The sequence below is a fragment of the Callospermophilus lateralis genome, chromosome 13, assembly GCF_048772815.1.
Source record: "Callospermophilus lateralis isolate mCalLat2 chromosome 13, mCalLat2.hap1, whole genome shotgun sequence".
Lineage (NCBI taxonomy): Eukaryota > Metazoa > Chordata > Mammalia > Rodentia > Sciuridae > Callospermophilus > Callospermophilus lateralis.
This window is the reverse complement of record NC_135317.1, coordinates 30,147,106-30,162,735: the sequence shown is the minus strand read 5'-3', so window position 1 is coordinate 30,162,735 and position 15,630 is coordinate 30,147,106. Positions and strand designations below refer to the sequence as shown.

The 15,630-nt window shown below is 32.2% G+C and overlaps 1 protein-coding gene across 16 annotated transcripts in view; it reads right to left on the bottom strand.

Moving 5' to 3' along the window:
* Positions 1–15,630, bottom strand: part of Abi1 (abl interactor 1) — a 99,632-nt gene that overhangs the window by 14,987 nt on the left and 69,015 nt on the right. For 9 of the 16 annotated variants that reach the window (XM_076872786.1, XM_076872790.1, XM_076872787.1 and 6 more), the window contains 4 exons: positions 14,469–14,645; positions 9,366–9,466; positions 7,766–7,906; positions 3,444–3,544 (listed from right to left, as the gene is read on the bottom strand). In XM_076872786.1, coding sequence (XP_076728901.1) covers positions 3,444–3,544; positions 7,766–7,906; positions 9,366–9,466; positions 14,469–14,645 — 520 coding nt within the window. Of the gene's footprint in view, positions 1–3,443; positions 3,568–7,765; positions 7,907–9,365; positions 9,467–10,175; positions 10,191–14,468; positions 14,646–15,630 lie in introns of those variants that run through there. The other 7 variants (XM_076872784.1, XM_076872788.1, XM_076872785.1 and 4 more) reach the window with 2 other exon arrangements.

The following is a 15,630-nucleotide window of genomic DNA, read 5'->3' as shown; positions in this document are numbered from 1 at the left end:
GATGAATTTTTTTTAAATAAGACAAACACCTAGCTAAAGAAATAGAATATTAACAAAATCACTAAAGCTTTCTGTGTGCCCCTCTCCTAGATTCCCAACCCCCACAAGACATGTGTTAAACATTCCCTTTCTTTTCTATGTAGTTTTATATATTTATATATAATCTTAAGCAATAAACATAAGAGTTTTTACAAATTTATAAATTTTTTTGCAATGGAATGAATCTATACATATTACTGAAGTACTCTTTCCTCTGAATACTATTTTTCATCCATGTAGGTAAGTGTACCAATGTGTATGTCATTCATTTCTGTTACTCTATTTGTATGTGAATACATTATTTATTGATTGATTCTGTTATTAAACATTTGGTTGCCATAATAAAATAAAGGTATGTGTCGATACAATTTGTGCCATTACTATTACCACTACTATATAAAAATTCCTAAATATGATTCTTGAATTTCCCTAAGACAATTGTTTTCAAACTTCAACTATAATCAGAATTTCATTTTAAGAGCTTGTTATACAGATTGCTGGATCTCACCTTCAGAGTTTTTGACTAAGTATGGAATGGAATGAGATCTAAGAACTTACATTTCTAACTAGTTTCTGGATATAGATAATTGGGGTATATAACTCTGCTGTAAGACAGTGGTTTTCAATTTCTGGTCTTAGGGTTGCCCTAAAAAACTAGAGAACCTCAAAAAGCTTTTGTTGATATGGGTTACAAGTATAGATAATTACCATATTAGAATTTTTCTGATAAATCTTTGAAACACATGAACAGCCTAAGCAATTTAGCAAGACCCTACTTCAAAATCAAATGTAAAAAGGGCTGGGGAGGGGGCTCAGTGGTAAAACACCTCTGGGTTCAATTTCTAGTACTCAAAAAGAAAAGAAAAAAAAAGGACAAGAAAATGAATCTAAAATATTGTTAAATTTGTTATTCCATAATCACGAATTTAATAAATAATTCTATCTAATATGACTAACTTATTTAACTTTATTCTATCATATAGCAATGACTTTATTAAACTTCATGTAGCCCCTGGAAAAATCCACTGTATACTTCCAAGAGAATGTTAATGAAAAAGACAAACAATGAATATGGTAATAACCTCAAAAACTCTTAAGAAAGGATCATGGCAACTCCCAGGGGTCACTTATCCATATTTTGGGAAATAATACTCCAGTGTAAATATCTAGAAATGAAATTGATAAATCTAGGGTAGCCACATGTTCAACCTGACCAGGTTTAACAAAAAATTATTTTATAAAGTAAATATATTTACTAAATATAAACTAAAATACCCACCGGCAATGTACATTTCAATTGTGGCACATCCTTACCAACATTAGTAAGTAAAAATGTACAAGTCATTTTTCACCTATCCAGTGGTTATAATATAGTGTCTCAATGTGGTTTTATTTTTCCTGATTAATAATTACATTGAAGATATTTTATTTTTACACAGAATTCCTGTCAACAATTTCTTTTATCAAGCGCTTTTTTTTTATTGCCTACTTTCTTCCTTTTTCCTTTTATATATGTGCAAATGTTTTGAAAAAATGCTGCCACACAGCTATATTTTACCTAAACTGAAACTTAGGTCTCATTATTTGAAATACCTCATTATCCATTTCTACCCAGATTACTACTAATGTATATTTCTATGCTGAACAGTTTTTATACTGAGTATATATGTGCAACTACCTTTATGTTCAATCTAATCCCTCCCCAACCTGGACAATTAAATGCATTTTATTGGACAATTAAATGGCATTCTTAGCTATCATATAAACTAGGTTATATCAGAGTTTTTCAAACTGTAATCCACAGAAAATCATCAGAGCATCCCACATCAGAACATTTTCCTTTCAATTTTCTTCCTCCTGTCACCACCTTCACCCCAATCCTTTTGTGTATATCAAACCAATCTTCACTCTTGGGGAGCGGGAATTCTATTGTGGACTTTTAGAAATTTCTTTTTAACGATCATTGTTACAATTCTACAAAAATCTCTAAATGACAAATAAAAACCAAATTAAATTGGTTATAAACCACACGCAGAAATGTCTAATATTAGGAAAAGGTTACTATATATTTGTTTACTATGTAAGTTCAGAGCCTTTTTACCTGAAGAAATTAGTGTAAATTAGATTTCATACTTTAGCCTTTGTATTATCAACTATAATCTATTAACTATAAAAGCTACCAGTCTATTAACTACAAAAGAGTTTATTATGAATTTTACAAAGTAAGTTCAATGGCTCCAGTGGTTATGCAATCTCACCTATCACAGTGCTCACTGGGAGAACTGGTGGCAGAGGTGGTGCTGGTGGAACTCCAGAAGGAGGAGGGACAGAAATGTTTTCTAATAAAATAGTTTATAATTCAGGTCAGAGTGCATGAAAAGAGAACTAAACATTCTACAGCAGAAAAACACAATGTATTGGAAAAGAAAAAAGAGACACTTATACATAAGTTTGTTCAAATAAGTCTTTTACTATGTAAAAAGGATACTGAATTTATAACTGTATTGACTGTAAAATATGCCTGTTACAAGTACCTTTGCTCCTTCAAAAGTATACTTGGGAAGCTAAGATTTTTTTCCCCCCAAATACTTCTCATTATCACATTTACTTTTAAAAATGTACATTTTTAACACTATCAAAAGTCTCTATTTCATTTTCTAAAATTCAGGAGGCTGATTTAATGTTTCCCAAGGATATCTTAAATTTGTATATTTTGTAAAAAGGAAAAGAACTTTTCCTATTTTAACCACACTATACAGTCACTGCATTTCACAGAAATATATACTGAAACTCATAATAAAAGTAAAGTCAGAGAACAAGCATCAGAGCTAAAATACACATAAAAACTCTTGGAAACAAGTGACCTTTATATACTGATCCTTTGGCTGAAATATCATACAATATTGATTTGCTCTTGAAATAATATCATTCTTGACTAATGACAAAGACAAGTATTTATAAAGCAAAGTGGCCAAAAAGTCATATAATGAAGCTATTTAATACATACTATATGTATGGAGAAATAGCTGGTAAAATCCTAATGACTTTGTGGAAATAAATCTAAAAGCCTGGTGTGGTGGCACATGCCTGTAATCCCAGCAACTCAGGAGGCTGAGGTAGGAGGACCATAAGTCAGAGGCCAGCCTCAGCAATTTAGCAAGACCCTACTTTAAAAAGGGCTGGGGAGGGGGCTCAGTGGTAAAGAACCCCTGGGTTCAATTCCTACTACTCAAAAAGAAAAAAAAAAAAAAATAGGACAAGAAAATGAATCTAAAATATTGTAAATTTGTTATTCCATAATCACGAATGTAATAAATAATTCTCTCTAATATGACTAATTTATTTTAACCTTTCATAATAAAATTCAGAAATATTACCACATATTAGAGTAATAAATGACATACCTGGTCCAATAGTGGGTGGTGAAGGTGTAGGCACAGCAATGGGAATGCCAATACTACTGCTTCCACTATTTTCTCGACTTCCACTTCCTCCACTACTTCCACTGCAAACAAGGGAAAAAAGCATGAAAGAAGCAATTCCACAGATTAAAAACAAGAACTCCCTCCCCCGCCAAAACCCAACAACAACAACAAAAGGTTAACCAGCAGTGGCTGTGCATTCGGCAGTACCAGCTACTCAGAAGGCCAAAGCAGGAATATCACCTTGAGAATAGGAATTCAAATCCAGCATGGGCAACATAGTGAGTGAGACACATTTTTAAAAAAAAAGTAATCATCAACCCACTAAAAGCCCCTTTTATGATTGTATGTGTAAACTTTAAAACTGTTTATTACAAAACTTCACTCTTACATTTGAAGTGAGTGGCTCTTTTGTTTCACTCTAGTTCTCAACATCTGAAACCAATATAGTAACACACTACCTGGAACCTTTTCTGTTGAGAAAGGTATGGTCAATAAAAATCTCACAGTACATGGAGTTGACAAGTATATTTAAAACATGCAGTTAGCAATGCAGAAAAGAACCACACTATCATGGAATTCATAATGAAGCATAAAGAAACATATTTTTTAAACAGTGTAATATAGGGTTAGGAATGTGGCTTAGTGGTAGGGCATTTTCCTAACATGCATGAGGCCTTGGATTCAGATCCCTAGCACTGGGGAAGGAAAATAATAATAATAATAATTATGGCCACTAACAAAGAGAATGTATAAGATACTAGCAAACAAAATAAGAGTAATTAATCATGGTCTGAAATTTATATTAAAAACTCTATTCATCTCCTAAAGAACTAGTTGCTTCTATAGCAGGAAAAGTCTAAAAGAATATCTAAGATACAATTTTGTGTTCACTTTTTTTTGGGGGGAGGGGGGGTACCAGGAATTGAAACCAAGAGATTGACCACTGAGCCACTTCTCTAGTCCTTTTTCTTTTTTATTTTGAGACAGGGTCTCGCTGAGGCTGGCTTTGAACTTGCAATCTTCCTGCCTCGGCCTCCCAAGCCCTTACAGGTATGCACCACTGCGCTGTGTTCACTTTTTAAACAACTATCTTCTTCTCTACTAGTCTAGACTCAAAAAGATGGTATTAGAGAAACAAGTGGTAACTTGACATTAAAAAAAAAAGAAAGAAAGATAGCTGATAAAACAAATTTTATTAGAAAGTAAGCATAATATGAACAGAAAAAAAATAGTAAAGTTCAGCATAAATATTCTGGAATAACTGTTGTTGGTAAACTCTAATCAATCCCCTAGTATTCTACTTACTAAGGATATACTGTCCTTTTAGCTGTGAGACATACATGTGTGAAAACATGTTTATGTACACATGTAGCCTTTGGCTCTGGATTTTATTTGCTTATTTTTGAGACACAGTCCCACTAGATTGCCTAGAACAGCCCTGAACTCCTGGTGTTAAGCAAGCCTCCTACCTCACCTTCCCAAGTACCTGGCGCAAGCCATAGTACCCAGTTCATGTTGTATTTAAAAACCAACATTTGCACAATAAGCCCACAAGCCCAAAAGAGCAAAGATTTGCAGTGCTTGGATAAGATTTTTATTTTCTTCTGCAATTTGATAAATCTATCTTTACATTATTACATTTTAATGGGTGGGGGGAGCCATTGAACCAGGAGAAGTGGTCCACACCTAAAATACCTAGTGATTCAGGAGCTGAGGTCACAAATTCAAGGCAAGCCTCAGAAACTTTGCCCCTCAGCAATTTAAACTCTGTCTCAAAATAAAAAAAATAGATAAAGAAGGTTGGGAATGCAATCAGTGGTAAAGTGCTCCTTGGTTCTACTCCAGTACCAAAAGAAAAAAAAAAACCATTGATATAATAAAACAGTTTAAATGTGAGTGCCTTCCTAAACTCCCCCAAGCCAGATGATTAATACTAAGCTTTGTGCTATCACTGCATCACAGGCATAAAAATATTTTTGCATTTATTATGATCTACAATTGCTGTCTTAAATGTCTTTTTTATAAATATGGGTTGGTAAGTTATGGATTAGGCTAAAACTGGCCCACTTCCTTTTTTTTTTTTTTTTTGGTACCAGGGATTGAACTCAGGGCTACCCGACCACTGACCCACATCCCCAACCCTATTTTGTACTTTATTTAGAGATAGGGTCTCACTAAGTTGCTTATGAGCACTTCGCTATTGCTGAGGCTGGCTTTGAACTTGCGATTCTCCTGTCTCAGCCTCCTGAGCTGCTGGGATTATAGGCGTGCGCCACCACGCCCAACCCACTTCTTCATTTTTGCCTGGTAGATAAGAACATTTTTTACATTTTAAAAAAGAGTTTGGAAAAAAATCAATTCAAATTTCAGTGACATAAATAAAGCCTTACTGGAACACAACCATGTTCATTTATATATTTGTTTATGGCTACTTTTGCACTACAATGAAAAAATTGAGTAACTGCAATAGAGATCATGTGGCCCACAAATACTAAAATACTAGCAATCTGGCTATTAATCGAAAAAGTACGTTGACCCCTGTTCTAACAGAATGAGAACCTGAAAAACAAGAACAAAAACACCCTATCCCTTATTGGTATATTCTTAGTATTCCCTTGTTGAACACAATTTAACTATTACTATTTCTACTACAAAGGAAAACCATACTTTGATCAAGTAATTCAATAACAAACACAAAAAGAGAATAATTTTGGTCCTCACTGAATTTGACCTGGCATGGTATATGCAGTATCAACACAATAATGCATTTACCATAATAGCAAAAGCAACAATTAGCATTTATCAATTTCATGTGCCCTACTTTGTTGAATCCTCACAAATAATTTTGATAGTAAGTTAGCTCCAATTCACCAACCTAAAAGTCAAGGCAAAGAGAGGTTCCTTGCCCAAGTTACTGAGAGGTAAAATTGAAGAAAAAAAAACAAATTAAAAATATATAATGAATTTGACTTTATAAAAGTATTGAAAAATTAAGGTGGCTATGGGGGAATAAGGTAGAGGCTCTTAATTAGGAAATAGCATAATGGAAACTTCTGAATTATTAGTGATGTTCCATTTTCTGATCTAGGTGATGGTTATATGATAGTTCAATTTGAATTAATCTATCAAGTTGGATACTTAATACATACCTTACAGAACATGTTACCATGTTTTCTTTATCCATTCATCTGTTGAAGGGCACTTAGTTTGGTTCCACAGCTTGGCTATTGTGAATAGAACTGCTAAACACTGATGTGCCTGTGTCACTATAGTATGCTGATTTTAAGTCCTTTGGGTATATACCCAGGAGTGGCATAACTGGGTCAATAAATGCTGGTTCCATTCCAAGTTTTCTGAGGAATCGCCATACTGTCTTCCAGAGTGGTTGCACCAATTTGTAATCCCACCTGCAATGTCTGAATGTACCTTCTCCCCTATATCCTTACCAAAATTTATTGTTACTTGTATTCTTGATAATTGCCATTCTGACTGAAGTGAGACGGAATCTTGGTGTAGTTTTAATTTGCATTTATCCAACTGCTAGCGATATTGAACATTTTTTCATATATTTGTTGACCATTTCTATTTCTTCTTCTGTGAAGTACCTCTTCGGTTCCTTTACCATTTACTGACTGAGTTTTGTTTGTTTGTTACGTTTTTGAGTTCTTTGTATATCCTAGATACTAATGCTCTATGTGAGCTGCCTGTAGCGAAGATTTTCTTCCATTCGGTAACTTCCTTGGGTTTTTGTTTTGTTATTTTTTAATTTGTTTTGTTTTGTTTTGTTTTAAAGTTATAAGTAAACACAATGCCTTTATTTTATTCATTTGTTTTTATATAGTGCTGAGGATCAAACCCAGTGCCTCACTCAAGCTAGGCAAACACTCTACTACTGAGCCATAACCCCAGCCCCTTCCCTCATGCTTTTTTGAAAGACCATTTTAAAAAACATTCTTTAGCTTTAATTCAAATATACAACTGTATCTTTGTCAAAAGGGAGAAATACTAACAATTTGTTAATAGTAAAAACAGATACTGAAAAAAGAAAAACACCCTAGGTGAGTAACTCGGTAGTAGAGTACTTGCCTAGCATATGCAAAGCATCAGGTTCAATCCCCAGTACCACAAAAAAATTAAAAATCTAAAATTCAGGAATTGTAACACCAATTTGTAGAAGCATATATATTATTATCACCCTTAACTTTCACATTCAATATTAACATTAGAGTAGTACTTCACCTTAGCACCTTTTATACTATCAATAACACTCAAATGTTCAAATGCTGAACCTGAAGGTTTACCTGTGTGTCCTTGGTCTCTGATTTAAAGAAGCTGTCCTGCCTGGACTATGCTGACTTCCAAGTCTTGCAGGACTGGTCATATAATCATTAGGAACTGTTGGGGGTTTAACAGGTTCCAGGGTTTTATAAGGAGTATTTCGTCTAAAGAAGAAGAAAACAAAGAAATAAATGAATAAGAGAGATAAAACAGTATTCCCTCTAACAAATCTATGACTGTCCCTTTGTGAATAAGTATAACAGATTTTTTTTAAAAAATTAATAAAGCTTATAAAAAATAATTCTTAGCTGGGGCATATGAATTTTTGTTACTATTACAAAAAAACTAAAATTTGCTACTTTAACGTAGGAAAACTAAAGGAAAGGGTAATTTAAAGTTTTTTATTTCTAAAAATAATGGTTATAATTTTTATGCTCAATAATATAAAACTTTGAAATGTACTTTTTTCCCACTTCAGTCACCCACAAGTCCTGTCCTTTACATAGGAAGCTAAAATATCTCCTTTGTAATGTTTCCAAACCTCAACATGAAAAGTATATGGAAAAGTACATTTTGATTCTAACTGCAGTTACTGATATCTAAATAAATGATCTTTACTTTTGTAATAACTTCATTTTTTTTAAGGGACAAAGAATTTAAAGAATGAAAATAGAAATTAAGCTCCAAGTAAAGAATGAAAATAGAAATTAAGCTCCAATTCTTGGTCAACTTCTCTACCAAAAACAAAAAATCTAATATAATATCACCTGTATTAAGATCAATAATTTTTCAGAAATGTCTTAGAAAGCCAGATGTGGTGGCACACACCTATAATCCCAGTAACTGAGGAGGCAGGTGCATCGTTGAGGCCAGCCTTAGCAACTTAGTGAGGCACTAAGCAACTTAGCAAGACTATTTTAAAAAGGTGCATAGCCATTCCACTGTCATTTATTTTTAAAAAATCAATTAAAAATTTTAAAGAAAAAAAAAAGTGCACAGGGCGGTGGGTGGCTTAATCATTTAAAAAATAAAACTGTCTTGATAAGTATTCTGTATATTTAGTGCCTTGAGAACTGGGAAGAAAGAAACCATCCTTACCTTTTCTATTTCTCCAATGGGACTTCCCATAAAGCTACTCTAGTATAAAGGGGCTTAAGATTACCAGCCAATGCACACGTAGAAGTACTCCAAGTAAAAAGTAACTAAGTCTCAGGTGCCATGTAATAAGGGAAGGAGCTACAGTCTACTAAGTAAAACTACATAACGTAGACCACTTATTAGTTCTGTTAAATAAATACTATACATATAAGCAAAGACAACCATTTATATGAAAAATTCACTCTATCTGAAATAAACTAAAGTTAGATTTATATTTAATTTTAAAAAAATAAAAAACAAAAAATAAATTTATACATTCACAAAAGAACTTTTCTAGTACAGACTTCTACAAGGAATATTATTAAGCAGGGAGATTCATTTTGGATTCTATTCAGGGAAATAAAAATCAAAAGCAATTTATAAAAGATAGTGTCACATAAAGTGTGTCCCAAGACAAAGATCCATACATTTAAGAAACATCTTCTAACACAGAAATTCTTTTGTAAAATGCAGTTGAATTCTTACCCCAACGTTCCCCGGCCTGACATGGGAGGACTTGGTGGTTTCTGAGTAGGAGGATTTGTTCTAGACAGTGTGCCAGTTCTTGCAGGCTGGTTATTTCCATGCTAAAATGTGGAAAGAAAGGCATTTATTTTTATATCAAATTGTTCTCTTGATGTTTTAACACCATGTATTATTTATTTTAATAACAGAATGTGAAGTAAGGATTCCCAGACAGATTTAATAAAGACTTTGGTACATTTTAGTAACTCAGGAACTACCTGCATTCAGTCTTTCCTATTATTTTATGCCATTCACATCAATTTATGTCAAAATACAGGTATGATTATTGAATTTTACATATTATTTCATTGTTAAACATGTTTGTGGAAATCAAACTTATCTGCACTCAAATACTTAGTTGCTTTGAATTTCTGAAATGTATGCATAAACATGAACTTACTGTCAATTTGTTAAGATACCCATCTGAAAAATTATCTAATAATTCAGTAACAAAGTCACATATGATGTCTGGGAAACCTCCTAATTGTAAGTCAATGAAAGCAAGGCAGCTATCAAAAAAATGAGCAAAGCAATAAATGTTAGCAAAATTAATGTTCCTATGTAAATGCAAATGTCAACATATCTTTGATATATTAACACAGCCAAGCTAAGTGTTGCTGATTTGAACTGAGTTTGAGTATATTTAATCTACATAAATCCTATAGGGAAAAGCAGACAGACATAAGAAGAGTTTTCAAATTTTAGTGGCTCTGCAGTCTCTATCAATATAGAGGAAATACTGTGGATCAAGAGATAAGTAATGTCTCTTACCTTGGCTTTTAGCCACTATACGTTGGCATAAAAAGGGGGGAAAAAGTAGAAATTAATTCTAGATGTTATATTTGATAGGACAGGTTTACATTTATAGTTATTCAATTTTGTTAATAAGCTTAAATCCAGCCACATTTCAAATATTTTGTTTAAAAAAGTTATCTATAATTACTAGGAAAATACTTATGCATTTCATATACTTTTCCAAAGAAAGAAATCTATAAGGAAACCACAACTTAATTATGTCAAGCTCATATGAGTTCAATAATGTCTTAGATCAAAATTTTATGCTATGGAACTAATTCAACTGATTAGTTCAAGGATGAAGTTTAATCACAATAATACATTAGATGCAAACTTATTTTAATACATCATTCTATAAGTCTTAAGACCACTGGATAGTAAGTGTTCATGTATAAGCATTACTTCAATGGTAGAATATTATAAAAAGTGCTACACTGTTATGTGTATGTATGATGCACTAATCAAAGCAATTTTTTTAAAAAAGGTGCTAGACAGTAAATGTTACAATTCAAAACCACGGGTTGCTTCCAAATTCAGTAATGGACCTAATTCAGTAAAGCAAACAGGGTCTAGAAAACCCTCTCATTTCTAGCTTATAAAGTCAAATCCTGAGCAAGCCAACACTAATAGAAAGTTATTATGTTGCTCTTAGTCCTGAGTTTTCTTCTGAACCAGTTTAACCAGAATTCAAAATGCAAAAAAGTTTGCTTTAATTGTAAGGACTACTTCTTTGAAAGATGACTAGCTTACATGTATCAAACAATGTGTATAGGTCTAAAACATTACTACTTATACTATGTCATTAAGGAAAAAAAAAAAAAACTTCAGTTTCTAGAATCTTACTTTTTATAGACTTTTTTGGGTTTCAAGTTTTTGTCCTTAACATCTACCACTTTTCAGGTGACTCTAAGGAAATCATCCAATAGAAAAATTTACTCTCTCTTAGATATGTTCTCATTTATAGAAACTGTGCCAGAAATTTGGTATTCTTCAATGTTTGCATAAAATAATAGGGCTCACAATGACTGAAAAACAATGTCTGGAACCCTACCTAACCACTTCATTTCACACCTGGATTTAGGAAAATAAATGTGACTACTTAAGATCTTGATAAGATATCCAGATATATATATCTCTCATAATACATATGCAATACAATACAGTAATTATTATCTTTAACCAAAAATATTCTAAATATGATCACACATCTCTTCTCATTTGTTTCAACTAAACGGGAAACGAAAAACATTAACATTCAAGGGTAAGCTTGTCACAAAGGAAAGAAAAAAAGAGAACTGGATTGGGAATGAAAAATCTAATTGAACTCTGTTTCTATGTAATGGTGTAATCTTTAACATTTTATGGAGCTCAGCCTCCTCTATTAAGTGTATTTATAAGTAGACAGATTATTTCCTACAGCCTCACATCTTCTAATTCAAAATATTTTAATTGTGAATAATCTGAAATTAATGTAAGTTAAATATCTACTTAAATATAACCAAAACATATCCAAATCAAGACCTTTCTTATTTCCCTAAGATTTCTATTTCATTTTCTTAACAGTTACATTTTTATATACCTTTATTTTATTTATTTATTTTTATGTGGTGCTGAGGATCAAACCCAGGGCCTCGCACATGCTGGTCGAGTTCTCTACCACTGAGCCACAACCCCAGGCCAACAGTTACATTTATAAATAAGTAATTTTACCATTTCCCTGGAATCACAGGTTAAAAACTCTCTGGTTCCTCTCTTTTTCTATCCCTAAATAGATCAGAGATTTACATATGACAGCTATTAAAGGTATGTAAGGCCAATTCTTTTTTTGAAATGATTAATTAGCTCAATTCATTTTTAAAAATAACATCCCTATGGAAATATTATAAAGCTTTGGCAATTACACTGTTAAATGAACTAGGAGGCCATTATGCTTAAAAAAAAAAAAAAAAAAAAAAAAAAACTAGTGTTCTAGGTTCCAACAAAGCAAACCAAAACCAACTCAAAATAATCAAAAAATTGACAACTAATCTCTAGAGATTTACCAATCCGAAAGTGCCAAATAACCTCTAAATAACAAAACATTTTCGTTGTCTTACTTCCGTGAATTTCTCCTCACATCCCCTGTGGTCTGGAGCTACCAAATTTTAATGTTTATCTTTTAATGCCACCAATAAAATCCAACAACGACTATATTACATTGTCTTTTTGAAGCATAAAAATAAGCACAGGGTGTTAACTCTATTTCATGCACAATCAGAGAAATTAAAAATTCTGCTCCATTTGTGTACAATGAATTGAAGAATTTCTACCGTCATGTACAAGTGATTAGAACCAATAAATAAATAAATAAGCAAGCAAGCACAGGAATACTAATATACATGGAAAGTCCTTGTAAACTATCAATTAGGTCATAAATTTGTTATTTTGTTTATCAATAATAACATAAACTTCTCTGCTAGGTGTCCCAGCCTTTGCCTCTCTATTACTCTAAACTTTGTGCTTATAGTTCATCATCTTTCAATCCCTTTAAGCACATATTCTGGTAGTTTCACTATACTAGGATTCTCTTATCCATATCTTTCATAGTTTCCAAACAAAATCAAGCCAGATTTACCTTAGGATATGTTTGTTTTAAATTCCTATTAAGTTTATGTATACCATCTATTTTGCCACAAAAAAATGCATTAACTAAATAAACACCATTTAAATGAAGCCCAAGTGTATGAAATACAAATACCAAACACTTAAATTTATAACAAAAAATAGCAAAATATGACGCAACATTAATTTTGAAGTGTGGAAGTATCAAGCATAAAACCTGGTATAGGATTATTAATCTACTTAGATGCAATTTTTTAAATTCTGTATGCATTTTGAAAAATGCCAAAACATCAAAGTTAAAAGCCAAACAGCAATATGAAGAAATAATATTTGACAATTTATGAGGGACAAATTTCCATAACAGAAAAAGGACTTTTACAAGTCAATACAAAATCAAATTGCTAAAAGAGAAAAATAGGCAAAGAATAATAAAATAGTTTTAGAGCTCATAGTATTTCCTTATACTTAAAATACTAATTTTATGATAGCTTCAAATTCTCCTTCTCATAATTTTGGCCCTTGTATTTGTTTATTAAATATTCTCCAAATTTCTTAATTTCATAAACCTCTATAGTCCTGTAGAAATTTTTAAGAGAAAAATAATCTTTTACAGAAATCACAAAACTAAGAAAATAAAACAGTAATGAGTCTAAAAGGGGAAATAATTGTGTGTGTGTGTGTGTGTGTGTGTGTGTATACCACAGAAACAAATATGGGCAAATACGCAATATAACAGCTTTTAAGGTACAGGATTTTCACATACTCCTACCGGTATCCAAAAGTATATTAAATGTAGATAGTCCAAGAAAGTGACTGTACTCAATGTCACAGATTTATACACTTGAAAATAGTTAATGGTAAATTTTGTGTTACATATATCTTACACCACAATAAACAACTGTAAAACAAATCCCCCAAAACATCTTATAGCTAGAAAACATACTGCCAAAATTCACATCCATGCCAGTTCAGCATATTATGCTGTTTACACTGACTACCTGCACACTTAATGCCATAGTTAAGTTTTCTCACCCAAAACTTTGTTTTAAAATTAAGACTCACCTTATATTCTGCTAAGAAATGCATTTTAAACACACAATTAGTGGAAGGATGAGATAAAGGAGGATATTCACTTCTAATGAGACAGAATTTTTTTAGTTTTAGTAGGAAGAAAAATCAAGATGAGATAAAAGAAAGCAAAGTGAGTAAATGAGTGAGTGAGTGAATATGTGTATGTGTGTATAGAGGTAAACATATAACTATGTATAGGGTACATGTGTGTCTATTTTAATCCCAAGATGGGTAATAATACAAAATAAGGTTTTCCTAGACTCTCAAAATGCAATTTTACCTCTTTTACAACCACAGACACATATCTGGAAAAAAGTACAAGGAACAAGCAATCTCCTCTACATGTGGAAGTATTCCAACAGTAGTCTAGGATTCAAATGATTTACTTAATGTACAGCTTTTTCAAGTTTTCATATCTTTCTGAATATAGCCTCTTCCAAAGGTAAAATTCTGTTCCAAGTTTAGTAAAATACACAATTAATATTAAATACATATAAAATTATAATGCTAGTTACTAAAGAGAATCTATCAAATAAGAAAATTATCACCATATCTCCTATCCAAATTAATTACAATTATGTACTTTAAAATGCTTACCTTCACACCATGGCCAACATCATCGAGAACTGTGTAGTCAATAGGTTTTCGAATATATCTTACAGGGCGCTCCATATTTGCAGGTGCTATTATTTTGTGAGTTCTTGATGTATTCTTATTTGTGGTCAAAATACCGATCTCTCTTCGAGCCACTTTCTCTTTATGAATATCCACAGTCTGTATTTTAAATTTGAACAAAGCAAGAAAGTGTTATTTGGCATAGTAAATAACATACATGAAAGTCCATCTATATTGTGCCACATATAGGTCAAACCACTGGACTGTACCACATGACTATTTTCTATCTTTACTATCTTTATCTTCAAAATTAAGCAAATAAATTTCCTCAAGTCTCAAAGCAAGATATACTTACAGTGATTAAAACACCAATTTAATGAATTTGACACTACAACAACTTGTCAGAAAAGCAATGTGTTGAGGAGTTCTGCACTGAGTATTTTACACTTTACCACTTGACATAGCAGGAATGTAGACCAGAAAAAGAAATCACTAATTATAACACAATGAAGTTAAGCACTATAGTGACATATGTACAGATTACTAGAAATTATAGAAAAGTGTTCAGAGCAAGATACTTAACTAGGGTGAAAATAATTCACTTAGTCTTTACATGAGAAATATATTTTAAATATAGGAATTCCAGGAGTAAGGGGCACACATGGAAATTATTAAAAGGCAGAAGGACTGAACATAGCAGACAAAAACATGAGAGGAAAAAATAAAAGGCAATGGTTATAAACTACTAACACGAAGCCTTCTACCTAGTTAGTACAGAATACCTACTAATGGCCTATAAGGTTTTAAAAAAAAAAAAAAAAATTGGGGGGGAGCTGGAAATGTAGCTCATTAAAAAAAATATTTTTGGGGGGTCTGGGAACATAGCTAAATGGTAGAATACTTGCCTAGTACATGCAAGGGCCTGGGTTCCATCCCCTGTACCATACTGTAATAATAACAACAACAATAATAAAATTTTACGTATTTTTATTTAGTTGTGCACATTTAAAAACTGGATAACAGAGTGATTCCAAAAAATAATCATGCAACTGCTTAACAATTTAAACACTGTCCTAACAATAATGGGGTACTGATGACAAATTTAAATTAACATGATCATATCTGCATTTTAAAAGATCCTTCT